Source organism: Aulostomus chinensis, chromosome 7 (genome assembly GCF_037954235.1).
Source record: "Aulostomus chinensis isolate RoL2024-O1b breed Wild chromosome 7, RoL_Achi_v1.0, whole genome shotgun sequence".
Taxonomy (NCBI): Eukaryota; Metazoa; Chordata; class Actinopteri; order Syngnathiformes; family Aulostomidae; genus Aulostomus; species Aulostomus chinensis.
In genome coordinates, this window is record NC_141326.1 from 14,020,515 (window position 1) to 14,036,686 (window position 16,172).

The 16,172-nt window shown below is 44.0% G+C and overlaps 2 protein-coding genes across 2 annotated transcripts; one reads left to right on the forward strand and one right to left on the reverse strand.

Moving 5' to 3' along the window:
- The first annotated feature begins 1,735 nt into the window (after positions 1–1,735).
- Positions 1,736–10,231, forward strand: cdk10 (cyclin dependent kinase 10). Its single transcript, XM_086208590.1, has 15 exons — positions 1,736–1,921; positions 3,167–3,372; positions 3,997–4,266; positions 4,905–4,977; positions 5,060–5,131; positions 5,361–5,463; positions 5,898–5,979; positions 6,433–6,500; positions 7,656–7,708; positions 8,131–8,200; positions 8,375–8,434; positions 8,511–8,634; positions 9,118–9,257; positions 9,336–9,388; positions 9,466–10,231. The coding sequence occupies exons 3-15, from the start codon at positions 4,180–4,182 to the stop codon at positions 9,558–9,560; spliced, it is 1,080 nt and encodes a 359-aa protein (XP_086064716.1). The 5' UTR covers positions 1,736–1,921; positions 3,167–3,372; positions 3,997–4,179; the 3' UTR covers positions 9,561–10,231.
- Positions 10,222–15,616, reverse strand: vps4a (vacuolar protein sorting 4 homolog A). Its single transcript, XM_086208589.1, has 11 exons — positions 15,359–15,616; positions 14,690–14,801; positions 14,455–14,599; positions 14,313–14,374; positions 14,046–14,165; positions 13,506–13,662; positions 13,269–13,417; positions 13,029–13,110; positions 12,722–12,941; positions 12,485–12,625; positions 10,222–11,832 (listed from the first exon to the last, which is right to left on the reverse strand). The coding sequence occupies exons 1-11, from the start codon at positions 15,377–15,379 to the stop codon at positions 11,731–11,733; spliced, it is 1,311 nt and encodes a 436-aa protein (XP_086064715.1). The 5' UTR covers positions 15,380–15,616; the 3' UTR covers positions 10,222–11,730.
- Between the last annotated feature and the right edge of the window lie 556 nt (positions 15,617–16,172).

Below are 16,172 nucleotides of genomic sequence, written 5' to 3' on the forward strand. Positions count from 1 at the left end.
TGGCAATCAGTATCGGGTCCAAGCATAGAGCAGCAAGACAGAAGGGAATCGGTTTTGAATGTTTGAAAGATGGACTCGTAAGCAAAGACTGCAAGTGTCATTTAAACTGTGCGGATAAAACCATCCCAAGGTATTTAATTGAACGCAAAGAAAAAGAAAAGAAACCAGAACATGAACAGAATGAGAAACCTGATGGGAGTAATGCCACATTTTTACGTCACACGTGTGGGTGTACTGGGGCTGGTAAGGAAGCCTGCATCTTTTCTATGGTGAGACACCTGTCCACATACAGAGCCACAAGGGGGGACGTAAACATTCTTAGACATGGGAAGCAATTGGCATAGAAAGTTTGATGAGGATGCTGATTGTGATATTATAATTCTAACCCTTTTACACACCATGAACCCACTGACACCAGTGGACCAGTCCTAAATCTCAGATTTTGAGATATAATTCATCTGGACAGAGATAATTTAATCAAGCTGCCTGCTGTGTTCACAGACTATCTCAGACGTGAAGACCTAACAAAACCATCTTTTTGAAGGATAATTGATGACTCTGAGACTGATCTACTTGCTGGGACAAATGCCTCCAAGGTATAGGCTCATTGGCAGTGGTCAGCAGCCGAGGAGATGGACCATCTGCTGTGAGGACCCTGCTGGAGTCTGTCATTTATGGGAATCAGGGCTGAATCTGGCTGCCCTGCTGCTGCTGCTGCTCTCCATCAAATATCTACTTCGACAGAACCAGTGAGATTAAGGGACAGGCTCGGCAACATCGTCGGAGGGGATCGATCATCATGATTTACCCTGGAAGAAGCAAAATGCCAACATGCCAAATAATCCTCACCATGCAGGGCAGAGTGAGAGGAGCCTGAAATACAAGTTTGGTATAAGGAGACCACAGATATGATAAACAATTGTTTTGCTGAAAATGTACGTGTGCAGCAGTTGAACCACAGTGGTGGGCAACATTTTACATCATGGGGTGCATCACTCAATGAAAGGAACATTTTGAGCGGCCATTTGCATGCAGAGTTAACAAAGGCGTCGGTGTTCTCATCAGGTTCCGATGAGAACTGGCAGCTTCGATGGCTGACGCCAAAGTGATGATTCACGAGGCATCAGAGAATCCAACTGGCTCTCTGCAGTTCTCGTGGTGGCCTGATGGTGGCATCAATACAGCAGCAGAGCTAAAATGATGTGGCTGTTCAGGAACAGACAAAGCTGATGCAAAATGTTTAATCCCATTTAGTGGATATTAAGAACCATGTGATGATTTAAAATTTCAAAAGTAATAGTTCTGGTGAAACCATGTCATTATTCCCTTGAGATGTTACTGACTAATAACCAGAAAAGTATTGTTGCACATTATGATGTTATATTGAAATTAATGTTTGACCTTTTAGATTTATAATATCCCTTTGTTGTTTCATGCTATTAGGCCTCCATAACCAAATCTGCTCATCCTTGAAGTGAACGTGTGCCAGGATTCTATCAAAGCGCTCCTGAAACATCGCTGATTAATCTTATATTTAGTGGAAGATATTCAATTCTATATTCCGTTACTGCATGTTATGTCTTTTATGTTCTAGTTCATATGTTATCGTGTGATCCCCTTTGGCCTTAAACCTGGTAGTGACATCAACACTCATTCATGTTTGCCCTGTTTGCCCTTTAAATCCTGTATCTAGTTACTAGTTCAGGGGATTAGTGTTGATCAGCCGGCCAGACGAATGACGGAGACAGAGGGAGGGAGAGGATGACGGGCAAAAGTCGAAGGCACGCTCCTGTCCTTAAAGGCAAAATGTGCTGCGGCAGACACTGACCAACATGTGAGGATCGTGGGCATGCATGGGACACGTATGGACCGGTTGACTGAAGCCTGATGGGGTCTGGGCCGAGCCAGAGTGAAAAATCAGGTAGGATCAAATGATCCAGCGGAAACTCTGGAAACAGACAAAAAGCTTCTGATGAATTATCAACCTGCGAATACAGAAGATTTGACTTCAGGAGAGCACTTGGTGCAATTAGTGAGCAGCTCTTTATTTTAAAGGAGAGAGTAGCTTTACTTTTTCTCACTGGAAAAAGGGAAAAGGGGCAGGGGGGGTCATGACGAGTACATTCTGCCACCCCCCCCCCCCCCATAACATTTATACTGTCCCTAAAGATTTTTATGAGCAAGAGATGAGCTTCTATCATCCACCTACACAGCAAACCGAGGTCCATGCGAGAACTTGCATACGTGATGGAAAAATGAATGCTCCGTAGCATTAGCATCAACTATGCTAACGAGCAGCTAAACAGTCATGTTACTGGGCGGAAATTTTATTTTAAAGCCTCAGAACATGGAAACAGTTGAATAGAGGGAGAATGGAGACATGGTATCCTCCAATGATTGTTCCTGAGGAATTAATATGATGTAGATACAGCAGCACCCTTAACACTCTTAACAAATTAGCACAATCCAATTTAAAAGGTGCTGCTGTGCTCTACCTAACAAAACAGAAATACACTGACCCTACGTTGATGCACGTGCACACACACACACAGACACACACACACACACATACAAACTGTTGATAATCCACAAGTTTAACTACTCCCATATTTATTTTGATCAAGATTTTTCAGTGACCGATAATTCGAAAGCGAAGAGTTTGATGGTGACTACATCTATTTTTCATCAGAGCTCATTTCAACCATTTAATTATGATAAATCTGATACAGATCTGCTGAACCTAAAAGAGCATTTATTCATCATTAATATTAATGAATATACACTCTGTCTGCTCTCCTGGTGGTGTCAATCAATTGGTCTGTTCCTGTCTTTCTAGACTACATCCATCCATCCATCCATCCATTGTCTTCCGCTTATTCCCGTTAAGGGTCGCGGGGGGGCTGGAGCCTATCTAGACTAAATATGATGGATTGGAATTAAAACAGAGGCTGAATCCAGAATCTATCAATTTTCTAATTACTGTCATCTCAGCTTTTTAATATTAAAATAGGAAATGTCTTCTACTGCATGGCTCTACAGACACTAAAGAGCTGTTGGCTGCACAAAGCCACTAAAAGTTCCACCAGTGAATTCAGTTCAAAGTGAAATCATCAGTCAGACTGCGTCCTCCCTCTCTGATACTTAAGATTTACCACGCTGCCCTCAGGTACAGAGACACCCCCCTCGTCACAGTCCCAAACCGAGTCCCCTCCACATCCACCCCACATCCTCGTCACAGCTCCATCCCAAGAAGATATCTACGCCCAGCCGTCCTCCCTTACCATAGCTGATGCTGTCAAAGAGCGGAGGCCTGGTTCAGCTCCCTTTGTTGTGGGAAAGAAACTAATAAAGAAAAAGTGACAGAAGAAGAGGGTAAGAACCTAATCTCCTGCTGAGACCTGGTTTAATGCTGCATCATGTAAACATTCTGTGTAGATTTATCTTTCACTACGCACTGTATAATACAGACTCAGTATACCCTTTAAAAACATTTATTTCATACAAAGTGGTGGAAACCGTAAAGTACTAATACTGCAATGAGAAAATACTTGATTCCAACCAAAGTTCATGCATAAAAAAAAAATCACAAAAGTACCCAAGGAGTTAAAGTAGCTGCTGGTTCCTCTGACCTTATATTACAATAATTAACAAAATTTGATTTTTAATCTTGAAGGGGTGTGTTAGCATGTTATTAATGTAGCTGCTGCAAGTGGAGCTAGTTTGAATCACTTGAAATTCAGTTTTGTCTATGCTAGACATCAGTGTGGGGGGTCACCGCATGAATAATGGGTGAGAAGTAAAAACAAAATTCTGATAAAGAAAATAGATATAATATTCACTGAAATTTGAGCGTGTGATTAAAAACACTGAAAAACCCCTCTCATGATTTGTGAAGCAACAAAAAAAGTCCTACAATTAAATGGTTTAACAGGTGAATTTGTGTGAATTTCAATAAGACAATCTTCATTGAGATTTCTGTTATTTACTGTATTGCAGTACAGAAAGATATAAATCAGACGGACTTTGCCTTCATCCTCGAGCGCAGCGGTTTCCTCGAACTCCGGGAAAGTCCTCACTCGTCCCGCTGATGACGTCAAGCACAACACAATGGCGGCGCCCTGAGTGAATTGCAGCTCTTCAAATCTTTTATTTTCGAGGTTGAAAACACTCTGATGGAGGATGGACGTGGTAGGAGAGGACGAACCGGACCCCATAAAGCTCAAGTCCATCAAGAACAAATCATTCACAGTGCCTCAAAATGACAGGGTAAGCTTGCGGAGGAACTCGGTTCAAGATTCGTCTAGTTTAACAAAGCGCTGCTTATCTTCGATGATATACCACTCACAGATCACTATTAAACATAGCGAGTAACTAAAGACGACCTAGTGATAAAATCGGCATGTATGTAACACTGAAAATACATTGTTACGGAGGTAGTTTTTGCTGTGTTGCTCTTGGTGTCCTGACGATGGACAAATCCCTCCTCACCTCGTTCGCTTGTAAAATGTTCTTAAATACGAAGGTTTTAGTCTAGAATTCTCCTAACAATGACAGCCTGTCTTGTCGATGCTTACTGGTCCACTTTCGAGGAACAGTTAAGCTCCGCAGTAACCGACAATCTCATTACTGGATCCCGCCAACATAAAACCGCTTTTCGCACCCAACTGCCAATTATGATCTGGTGTCCTGACTGAAGTAATTGGAATGGTGAACACAACCCCGTGACCCTTAACGCCACTCTTTATTCCATGTAGGTGAATGTACATTCCCCCTAAAAGTCCTAGGAATTATAGTCCTCTAGCTTGATTTGAATTTTTTTTTTAAAATTTTGGATAATCCCTGATATAAATGTGCATATACACCCTCAACACGTCTGCCAACATTTTTTTCTCTCTCCTTTTCAGTTTGGGAGCTGTAGAAGTGTCCGAGAGTTTGAGAAACTCAACCGAATCGGAGAAGGAACCTATGGGATCGTTTGTGAGTTATTAGTATTTTCATAGATGTTGATTTGAGAGGTGAACCTGCTCAGTGGATGAACCTGGTCCTGTTCTTCCGCCAGACCGAGCTCGTGACACCAAGTCTGATGAGATTGTAGCATTGAAGAAGGTGCGGATGGACAAAGAGAAAGATGGTAATCCCTCTGCACGGCGGCGTTTGTTTCAATACATGAGCCTGTCGCACTGCAAAACATTTTTTGAAGTATTCTCTGCTAATTTTTGTGTATATCCGCCCTGTTTGATTTAACGAATATTGTTTGAAAGTATTTAAGGTCTTAGCTTCCCAAAAGAAGCCGGCAGTGTTTGCAGTTGGCTTGATGAGCTGTTGAAGCCCATTTCTCTTTCTCCCCGTCTCTCCGCCAGGGATCCCCATCAGCAGCCTCCGAGAGATCACCCTGCTGCTGAGGCTCCGACATCCCAACATAGTGGAGCTGAAGGAGGTGGTGGTGGGCAGCCAGCTGGAGAGGTGGGAGTCCCGCTTCTTTTCTTTACATCTGACGTGGTTGTCAATGGCAGTAAAGATGGGTTGAACTTTTTTTTATTCTGATATTTTAAACGGTTAAAGATATTTAATCTGGCTTGATTGAGATCATACCAGTGATTGTAGGACAGTGCGGACTAGACATGGCGAGATGCTTCCATGCTTTGTGCACCCTCCCCCCCCCCCCCCCCCCCACAACTCCTCACTGTCAGGTGACTAGATGTGGAGAATGAGTGAGCAATAACCAGGACAGCTTGGAAAAAGAATGAAATTGGTAATTTAGTAGAGGAAAAAAGAGGAAATCTGAAAAAAATCAGGAAAGATGGTCTGATCTTTGCAAAATAAATGTGTAATTAATGCAACAATTTAGATCATGAATTAAGTGTGTGTGTGTGTGTGTGTGTGTGTTTCCTGTTCAGTCTGTTCCTGGTGATGAGTTACTGTGAACAGGACCTGGCCAGTCTGCTGGAGAACATGCAGACCCCCTTCTCTGAGGCTCAGGTATGATGCAGTGACGTGTGCGTCTGTAGACGTATGACAGATCCTCTGGAGGGATGAACACCACTCTGCCAAAATAACGGTGGTTGTGGTGGACAGTGGTGGACAGTGGTGGACAGCGCTGTCAGCGCGTCGCTCCGTGGCCGTTGAACTAGTTAAGGGTCAAGCTGTCGTCCTGGAGGAGACCACCTCCATCAAATGTTTCACAATAGGATGAAGGCGGTCACTCAGAGAAGTCGGTAGCGATCAGCGGTGAATCGTCTATTTTGAGGTGGCACCGAACCACAGAGTAACTGAGCCACGGGGACCGCTCACCGCTCACGATAGGCTTCTCCGTGCATTTATTCAGCTTTTTCCTCAAATTCCTCACCCGTCTGCAGTTGCTCATTCATATTCTGTCATAGGTGCTGCTGTTGGTTGAACGTAGCGATAATTCCCCCTCCTTTTTTTCCTCAGGTGAAGTGTATCGTCCTTCAGCTGCTCCGAGGTCTGGAGTACCTCCATCACAACTTCATCATACACAGGTGAGAGAAAACGCAAGAGCTTCTTCCGTTACTCCACTACTACTCCACAGTCAGAGAGGAAAAGCTGCGTCAGGCAGGAGTCACACCACATTTTCTCAGATATTCTTGGAAACAACGGAACTTAACGAGAAGGTCTCTGTTCAGAGCGCAAGCATCCTTTTTTTTTTTTTAAATGATGGTTTTTCCACCTGTCATTAACCACGCCCACCAGTGATGTCATAGGATCCTGGATGACCCCTGTGTGGAGAGCTTTAAGGAGAATGTGGCGTCTCCCCAGGGAGCAAACACACAAAATAAGTTTGGACTTATCAAGACGTTAATTAGTCTAAATAACAGCTGAGGAACAACACAGTCACATTAAGATGCTATTTCTATCATCATGTATTCACATGGAAACCACTGTAAATATGCTGATGTTCTCTAGCTCACATGATATGTACCGACGATTTCTGGAACACACTAAGAACATGCAAATAGTATCTGACAGCCAGACGCACCAAAACAAGACACACACGTTGCTGACCATGAGAATAAAACGGAATCATTGAACTTCGCTGCCTAATTCACTTACAGGACAAGCATTGTTAACTGAACCATTAAAAAAAGCCTTCCTGGGCCAAAGTGTGGTAGGAAAAAAAAGATCCTTTTTTTGTAACTTGTCTTTGAGTACTCAGAAGTGCTGTGCCGATTAAAATTTATTTATATGTGTGTGTGTGTATATATAGATATAGATATCTATATATATCTATATATAGATATATATTGTGTATATATATATATATATATATATATATATAGAGAGAGAGAGAGATATAGATATCTATATATAGATATAGATATCTATATATATCTATATCTATATATAGATATATACTGTGTATATATATAGATATCTATATCTATATATAGATATCTATATATATCTATATATCTATATATAGATATATACTGTATCTATAGATAGATAGATAGATATATAATTGGTGTCGTCTTCAGTAAAACACAAAAGCCATGTAAGTTCAGGAGCCGCGTGTTCTGGAAGAGTGAAAGAGGGATAAAGGACCACCTGTGTTTGTGTCTGTGACAAGAGGACGAGGTTGATAGGGTTGTGTCTCCTGGCCATTGTCTCATTATCGTCCCCGATCTTGTTATCAGGGACCTGAAGGTGTCTAATCTGCTGATGACTGACAAAGGCTGCGTTAAGATCGGTGAGTCATCTCTGTCACTACGAGCGCGCCTGCAGAGGTTTAGCCTAATCACATGACCTCGCTTAACGGCACAGACGGTCAGTCGGGAGTACATCTGCCAGTCTCTGGAAAGCGTCTCACTTCTTTAAATCCCAAAGACTGATATGATTTTCTGCATTTTTTTTTACTTTCAACAAATCTCACAAAAAGATCAAAATCAACATTATGTTCTGTTACATTCCCCAAATTTATTGGTTCCTACAGATGACGTTTATCCCCAAAACAGCTCAAACCACATTGTTTAAATCTTTAACATTTGACAAAATAATCAGTTAATCTCATCTAATAATTGGGTCAGAGTTGCTACATCTACTAAATGCTGATATTAAAAGTATCTCATTCTTGTGTGTCTGCTGCCTCTCTCCCCTCCCCTCTCGGGTCAGCTGATTTTGGATTGGCTCGGATGTATGGGGTCCCCCAGCAACCAATGACCCCCAGAGTGGTGACGCTGTGGTGAGTGCCTTTCCCCGTGTGAATGTCCCTTTTAGTTCTGGGGTTGTTTACGCTGTGCTTGTCCACCCTCATCTCACCCTTGTAATCCCTCTTCAATCTGTAATCCTCCATCAGTGGCTACATTATCTCTCACTGGCTGCCTCACACTCACGCAGACCTCATCTTTCTACTCAGGTACAGAGCTCCAGAGCTCCTCCTGGGGACCAAGACCCAAACTACAGCCCTGGACATGTGGTGAGACCCCACTCACAATACGCAACATCCAACATGACAGTAGGTACGGGTCTTTATTGACATGTTTACCTCACAGGGCGGTGGGCTGTATCTTGGCGGAGCTGCTGGCCCACAAACCTCTGCTGCCTGGAACCTCTGAGATCCAGCAAGTGGACCTGATCGTCCAGCTGCTGGGGACGCCCAATGAAAACATCTGGCCGGTGAGAGCCTAAATACTCAAAGCCTGGCAGGATACATGGTGATATGAAAGGAACATCTCTGGATCTTGAGTAGAAATTAAAGGCGTTTAGATTGTTGAGATTAAATGCTAGCGTTATCCACGTGTCTGCTGGGTCATTCGCTCTGTTATGAGGCGAGAACCGTAAAAGATGCTGAAAGAGGGTGATGTATTTTTGTGGGCCAACCCAGATGTTACCATCATTTTTCAACCATCATTTTTCAGCTGAAATATTCTATGTTGTAGAACAAAATATTGATTATCTCAAGCTAGTGTTGACCACAGACCTTCCATCAGGCATTTTAGAAAAAATAACATTGACTGAGAGGAGAAAAACGGACGTTAAGCATTGCTAACTTATTCTTGGTTTTAGAAATCATACCTGCTTCTCTATAACTACAAGTTATTTAAACATTTTTGTCCTCTCATGAAGATTTATTGGAAGGTGTGTGTGTGTGTTCCTCAGGGTTTCTCTCAGCTGCCCCTCATTGGTCAGTACAGTCTCAGGAAGCAGCCGTACAACAACCTGAAGAATAAATTCATTTGGCTGTCAGATGCTGGACACAGACTACTCAACCTGCTCTTCATGTACAACCCACAGCGCAGGTATTGTTGTAGAATCATGTCACACACCAGCTCTTTTCAGTTTTGTAAGCCTAAGTCTGCTCTGTTTCCCTCCTCTAGAGCAACTGCCAAAGATTGTCTGGAGAGTTCCTACTTTAAAGAGAAACCTCTGCGTGAGTACCAGGATTCTGTATCTCAGCTTCAGTTTCTGTCCCCCGCTGTCAGTCACAAATCTTGTTCCTCTCTGCAGCCTGTGAGCCAGAGCTGATGCCAACCTTCCCGCACCATCGCAACAAACGTGCTGCCCACCCACCAGAGAGCCACTCCAAACGCAGCAAAGTGTGACAGAGATGGAGAAGAGAAATTTGACTCACAAGAGGGACTTCGAGGCTTTTCTCTGAAATGTGCACTCAAAAGGCCGGAGGTTTCGCGCCATCATGCAACATGAGTTGGTGTCACCATGGAAGTTCAAAAACAGCTGAAGCAGCCAAAGAGACTTTGAGCAGGCTGTAGTCTGACCTCCTGCTGTCATGCGGTACAATTTATACGCTGTGTTGAATATACATCTCTTTACTGTAGTAGTTTTTCTTTTTTCTTTTTCAAGATTCACGTTGCTAGCAGGAACCGGCAGTTTTTAAGCTAATGCTAATGTGCTGAGCTTTAGCGTCTCTGCTCATGACCAAGTTCACTGTCTTAGACAAGCTGAGTTTAAGATGTATTATCCAGTCAGCTTCTGAGTTAAGGTTCTTCTTTCTCTTTTAGCATTATCAAACTTGTGCCAATCCGTCTGGGAGATGCTGAGATAGTAATTTGACCTGCTGTTTGCACTGAGGGAAAAGGACCATTAGTATATAATCAGGTTGATCTAACGATGATGGCAGTGGTCAGACAGAAAGACTCTGGGGTATGAGGACACCATTGTTGAAGCATCACGTTTCTAGTATTTATCTATCGGGGAGACTCATGAACTCATCAGCTACTGAAACAATAAAGATGTCAAAACAAGTGAAATGTCAGTTTTTATTCATTCGGTTTCAATTAGTAGTCATGGTTACATGGCCAGCGGCAGCTTCGAACCCCTCAGGGGGGACGTTTATCGCCCACTGAACAGGTGTGTAGCTCCACATACACACGGCGAGCGTTACTATCACGTCCCGTCACTTCCAGATGAACCTGTGACAGGTCAGAGGACACTGATCCTGCTGGCTGGCTGTTAATTAGCAGGACAAACACTATAGAAGCTTTGAGGTGGAAGCAAACAGCCAGAACTGTCATTTCCTCCTCTTAGAGGAGTCGCACTGGAGCGCCACCATGAAACGCCAACAAAAACCATTCAGAAACGCACTGCAACTCTGTTACAGTCAACTTACAAGTCAAGTCTAATCCGATAGGTTGTAGAAAGTGAAACGTAACACTGCTGAAGGGTGTAAACCAAGAGATGTGCTTGATTGATGTTTACAGACACCAGGAAGAACCGATTTAAACAGACAGAAAGAAAAGGTGTGAAATCCAAGCAGGAAGATGTCACAGCATCACTGGTCTGGTACCCTTCGACGGACCTGAAACAAGTCACGTGATCTATTTAGCTGCTTTAGTGTGTAATCGTCACTGACCACAAGTTCATGTTGACTGAAAGCTTTTCTACAGTGAAAGTCGTGACATTTTCGAAAGCAGTTGCTAAATGGCCCTTACTGGAAGATATTTTATTTCTAAGGCAACAACTTGCTCCGGAGCAGCTACATAATCCGGTGGGATTACTCAAGAACTAGAAAATCAGGTGTTTTGTGACGGAGGAAATCTGATGTTTGACCCATCATTCAAGCACATCTTCTGAATCACATTGACAGAACGCAAATGCCTGATGCAGACACACAAACGCACATCTGTCAAGGCTGATCAATCAATCACTATAAATAACTGGGCTCTTGACATGTGACACAAATACATTAAGACACACACGAGTTTAATAAAAACACTTAAGATGCATTCACACACTCACAAGCCTGGCAGGAGAACTTGGTTTGTTTCTTCTTCTTCTTCTTCTTCAAATGTCATGGTCGGCTATCCAAAGCAAAGTGCACCGAAACGTACAGTCCTTCAGTCATAATGGACGAACTCCATGCATCTAGACTCGAATGCACTTGTCATGTCAGTGCAGATTAGATGAAATGTTCTTGTAGTGAATATACTGTAGCTGCTGCTTGTCTGAAAATGGGGAGAGACATCGGCTCTATTGTCCAACTACCAAATCACACCAAAGTTTTCTATTGTAGCATTTGGTCAACACCCTCCAAGGATTCAAAAATAGCTAACTGGATGGTTCAAAGTGAGAAAGAAGATCTTTCTTGCCCCTTCTTTTATTTTGAAATCCGGGAGAGGCAGGGGACCAAGCACAGGTACGAGATGAAAGCCTACAGGGTGGTACGGTGGTGGATGGGACAGAAGGGTGTTTGCTGGGAGAGGTTTGACCCTGTTAGTGGACAGGGAACGAGGGGATGAAGGAGGCCGCCGTGTCTCAACCCTCCATCCCGAAGTCCTCTGTGAACTTCTTGACCTTCAGCAGGTCATCGGTGTTGACTGTGGGACGCGTGGTGGACAGAGAGCGCAGCATGTCCGACTACAAGACAAGAGGACATTCATATCAGTTATTTGACCCTCACATACTGGGTCAAACATGGACCCAGTCTGGGTTTATAAGGCACCGTCCCATTCATTTTATCCAGTAATGATGAGCTTAAACATGGTGGTTTTCACTCGGTTCTGATTTGGCAAGTCAAACATCCTGGATTCTCACAGTAACTGTGGTCACCTCAGTTTTTCAATCATATGCTGCCCCCTACTGATATGGAGGGGAAATATGTGCTCATGTCAGCTGCACACTTCACCAACAAAATATCATACTGTATGTTATGCTAATCAATGCTATTGTGTTAATTGTTTCTAATGTCCAGAATTTTCTTTTTTAGCTATAAAAGATCAGTGCACAGTCTCACCTACTCTTCTATATTCTGTGGTAGAAATGTGCTTTAAATTGTAAAGTAGGAAACAGCTGAGGCTTTCTGTTGGGCCTCGACAGGAACTGGGTTTGTCAAGAGAATTCCAATAATAATGAAAAATAGAACTTGCCAGTATGAACGGAGTGGGGTTTTGTCTGTTGACCTTGTGAGGAACATGACGAGCCTTACGTGGACAGCCAGTCTAAATGTGTCTCGTTTCAGAGGTGCGTGCTTGTTCGTGTGGCGAGGAGGATCATCACTACTATATCTCACCATGCAGACTATGGGCTCAAGTAGCTTATCACTAGGCACATCCATCCAGGTCATCTCTATGGCTGCAGGGTCGCCAGGGGAACAAGGGGTCAAAAGGTCATCCACCATCACCTGGTTGTTGCTGCGGGATGGCCCGCGAACCTGCGAGAACCAGATGAGTACAACGGAACATGTAAACCAGGACTCAGCTGATATGGACCAGTGAGGACTGACGCTCGGGATTTCTACTGATCTCACCTTCTTAAAGTGCGTAGCAGACTGGACCTTCCTCACTGGCTGCATCAGCGCGTCCCGTACAATAATGCTGATGTCGGCTCCAGAGTAGCCGTCTGTTTTGCGGGCGAGCTGCCGCAGGTCGGCCTCACTCAAGCTGTGTGGTGTGTTACCCAGATGAAGGCGAAACATCTGAGCCCGGGCCGGCTCCTCCGGCAAAGGGATGTAGATACGCTTTTCAAATCTAACACACAACAGAGAACTGTTCAAAGACACGTTCTAAACAGGAATCTTTGGTTACCTGTCACATATCCTCCAGGTGACCTCTGACCTTCTGCGTATGGCAGCATCTAGCACCCAGGGAATGTTGGTGGCTCCCAGCACCAAGATACCGTCATTGTTGTTTCCCACACCTGCAAATCCAGGAGACTTCCATCAAAACCAGCACTTCAACATGCAGGGTTCTTTATTGTCATACACACAGTGACTCGTTGATTTTCATCTTCCACCTACATCTACGCTAGATGTGTATTTGTAGCTGTTTGAATGTTGTCAGGCTCCTGTAACCCACCCTGCATCTGGACCAGAAACTCCGTCTTGATGCGGCGGGCAGCCTCGCTCTCGTTCTCATTCCTAGAGCCACACAGCGAGTCCACCTCATCAATAAAGATGATTGAGGGTTTGTGTTGGCGGGCCAAGTCGAACAGGTTTTTCACCAGCCTGGCCAAAGCACACAAAGATGGAGTGATAAGCAGAAAGCTTTTCTTACTCTGTCAAGAACATCAGCGCCTCAGACAAAGACACATACTTCTCACTCTCTCCCAGCCATTTGGACATGAGGTCTGAGGAGGAGACGGAGAAAAAGGTGGAGTTGTTGGCCTCGGTGGCAACCGCCTTGGCCAGGTATGACTTCCCCGTCCCTGGAGGGCCAAACAGCAGGATGCCCCTCCATGGGGTCCGCTTGCCTGAGAACGGAAATACATTGACGGAAGATTGCTCAAACTACAGGGCTATAAAACATGGCTAAATCAGGCATGGAGGTGAAAGGAATACAACAACCTTTTGACGGAACAGGTTGTTTGCCTTTCTCCCTAGAGTGAACTGCTAGTTAGCTTAGCACAATGAATGTTAGTGGATGAGCAGGTTGGCATACATCCATCAAAGGTCAATAAAAAAATTTCCAAAGCAGTCTTTGCAATTTCATTCTGGTTAACTTGACAGTGAAACAGAAACGTATTTGTTAAACACTATTTTAAATATCTGTACATTCATTGAATTAGCTGAGGATTTCTCCTTCACTTTAACAATATTTTCAAACCTGCATTCTAGCTTCAAAGTGCAACAGTACCTGTAAAGAGGTGAGGGAATTTGATGGGCAGGATGACGGCTTCCTTCAGAGCTTCCTTGGCTCCCTCCAGTCCAGCCACATCATTCCACCTGACATTGGGCTTCTCCATTACAATAGCACCTACACACGCAGGTAGCAACAGATTCACAACTCTCTTCTGTAGACATGTTCCTACTAATAAAACTTTAGAACTTCCCTTGTCCCTACATTACTACGACTACTAGTACTGGCATCTGCTGGCTTCCATATCCATGCATTCTCACTCACCCATGAGTTGCTCCTGTAGTTTTTTCTTCTCTGGGTTTTCACCTTCACTGTCACTGTCACTCCTGGGCCACACACACACACAGGTTAACACAAGATGACACTTAAACCTGTCCCCTGACAGACTTGGAGATAAACCACATACTTGTCATTGCTCTGAGCCTCCTTCACAGGCTTCTTGCCCTGTTTGTCTTTATTCTTCAGGTAATCTTTCAGTTTCTCTGCACGGTCCAGATACTGCATACACTTAGCTCGTATGCTCTCCTTTGCCTTATCGCTGTGGGCCTCATCTATAGAAAAAAAAAAGCAACTGTATGAATGAAACATGAAATGATTCCACCTGTAGAAGCAGATAAAACCTGTGAGGCTGCAATACTCACATTTGATGGCATGTAAGAAATACTCCACAGCATGCTGGTAAAGGCGCAGTGCCTCCTCATAGTTCTTGGCCTTGTCTTCCTCTGTGGCTTTGGTCACAAGATCGATCGCTTTCTGCCAGATTTAGAGACACAATCAAACAAGGGAGTTATGAGAAGAACAGAAGAGGGGACGGAGCGATGGAGGCAGGGGATGAACACATGCGCCTACACTCACGTCAGTGCCAGCACAGGGCTTCATACTCAGTAATGCAACCAACATAACGGATTCCTATGTATATGCTAATTATAGCCGAACGGCACACTAAATAGTGCGACATTGTAAAACTCTTGTGTGAACTGAGGGGTACAGCCCATCTAAGCCCTGTGGTAGCGGCTGCAACCGACATAAACATCCTCAAGCAGAGATACGCACCAACACATTTATTGACAACAGTGTCAAAATTACCAAATACCGTTACTCTGATTTAACTGGTAAGTCGGCGCGAAAAGGTTGGGTGAGTATATTCATAAAAATCATCAAGAAAATGAAACAGAAGACAACGGAAGAGAGTTAACTCGCTTGCTAACAACGCTAGCGGGCTGTAGCTAGTTAGCAGTTAGCATTCAAGCTTCGTGCATTGACTAGCTACAGCAAGCTAACACCGAGCTAGCTCTCGGGAAGCAGCCTACCTGTAATGTTGACGTTGTCATTTCATCTCACTCTTCTGCTCTCCGCCCAAATTTATATCCTCTACACCTCCTGAATGTGGGTGTGTGAAGAAAATCACCCTTGAGGTTAACTGTGCTGTGTTGAGAGGTGAAAGGTTGCTCCTGACATGACAAAACAGTGGCTAATGCGAGACTGTTAGCTAGCGAAGATGACAGCTCTGCCTCCTCGACCCCAAACAACACCAACATCCGAAATCACACACGGGCTCGCTAGCACAACTTCTGGCGGAAACCTTCAAAATAAAACCCATGAGAAAAGCACTGCGTCAGTAAAAACAACAACAACAAAAAACAATAAAATTACGCTTTATGAATACTTAAGGTGAGAGAAAATTCTGAGGTTAAACTCGGATTACTGATGTTGTGAACGAGATCAAAATGTTTGATGTTTCTAAAGCGCACGCTGAGGACAGTGGCTTAACAAATGAAGGGAAAAAAGTAGCAGAAATACATTTTAAATTGAAAACATAACACGATTTCGGCTCATTTGACCAAAACTCGTATTTGACGAATGGAAACAATAGCAGGCAACTTAAGAGGGTTGCTGCTGCCACCTAGCGACCAGACTGTTGCAATGTTCCAAGTACATCTCTGAAAAACATTTTGAGCGCTGGAAAATTTCAAGCAACAGCGAGCCGGCTCTCGTCCGTGAGACGGCGGTGGAACCTGAGTACGGATCTGCAGAGCCGGAGGCTGCACTTTCAGGACCGCATTTTCAGGACCGATTTCTGGGACACGTTTTTTCACCACAGCGCCACCTTACGAAGTGGAGGCC

Coding starts and splice junctions, on each gene's coding strand:
- cdk10 (XM_086208590.1), top strand. CDS start 4,180: ATGGACGTGGTAGGAGAGGACGAACCGGACCCCATAAAGCTCAAGTCC. Junction 8,201..8,374: donor CCCAGAGTGGTGACGCTGTG/GTGAGTGCCTTT, acceptor CTTTCTACTCAG/GTACAGAGCTCCAGAGCTCC. Junction 8,635..9,117: donor CCAATGAAAACATCTGGCCG/GTGAGAGCCTAA, acceptor TGTGTTCCTCAG/GGTTTCTCTCAGCTGCCCCT.
- vps4a (XM_086208589.1), bottom strand. CDS start 15,379: ATGACAACGTCAACATTACAG. Junction 14,600..14,689: donor TTTCTTACATGCCATCAAAT/GTGAGTATTGCA, acceptor TTTTTTCTATAG/ATGAGGCCCACAGCGATAAG. Junction 14,166..14,312: donor ACTACAGGAGCAACTCATGG/GTGAGTGAGAAT, acceptor CTGCGTGTGTAG/GTGCTATTGTAATGGAGAAG.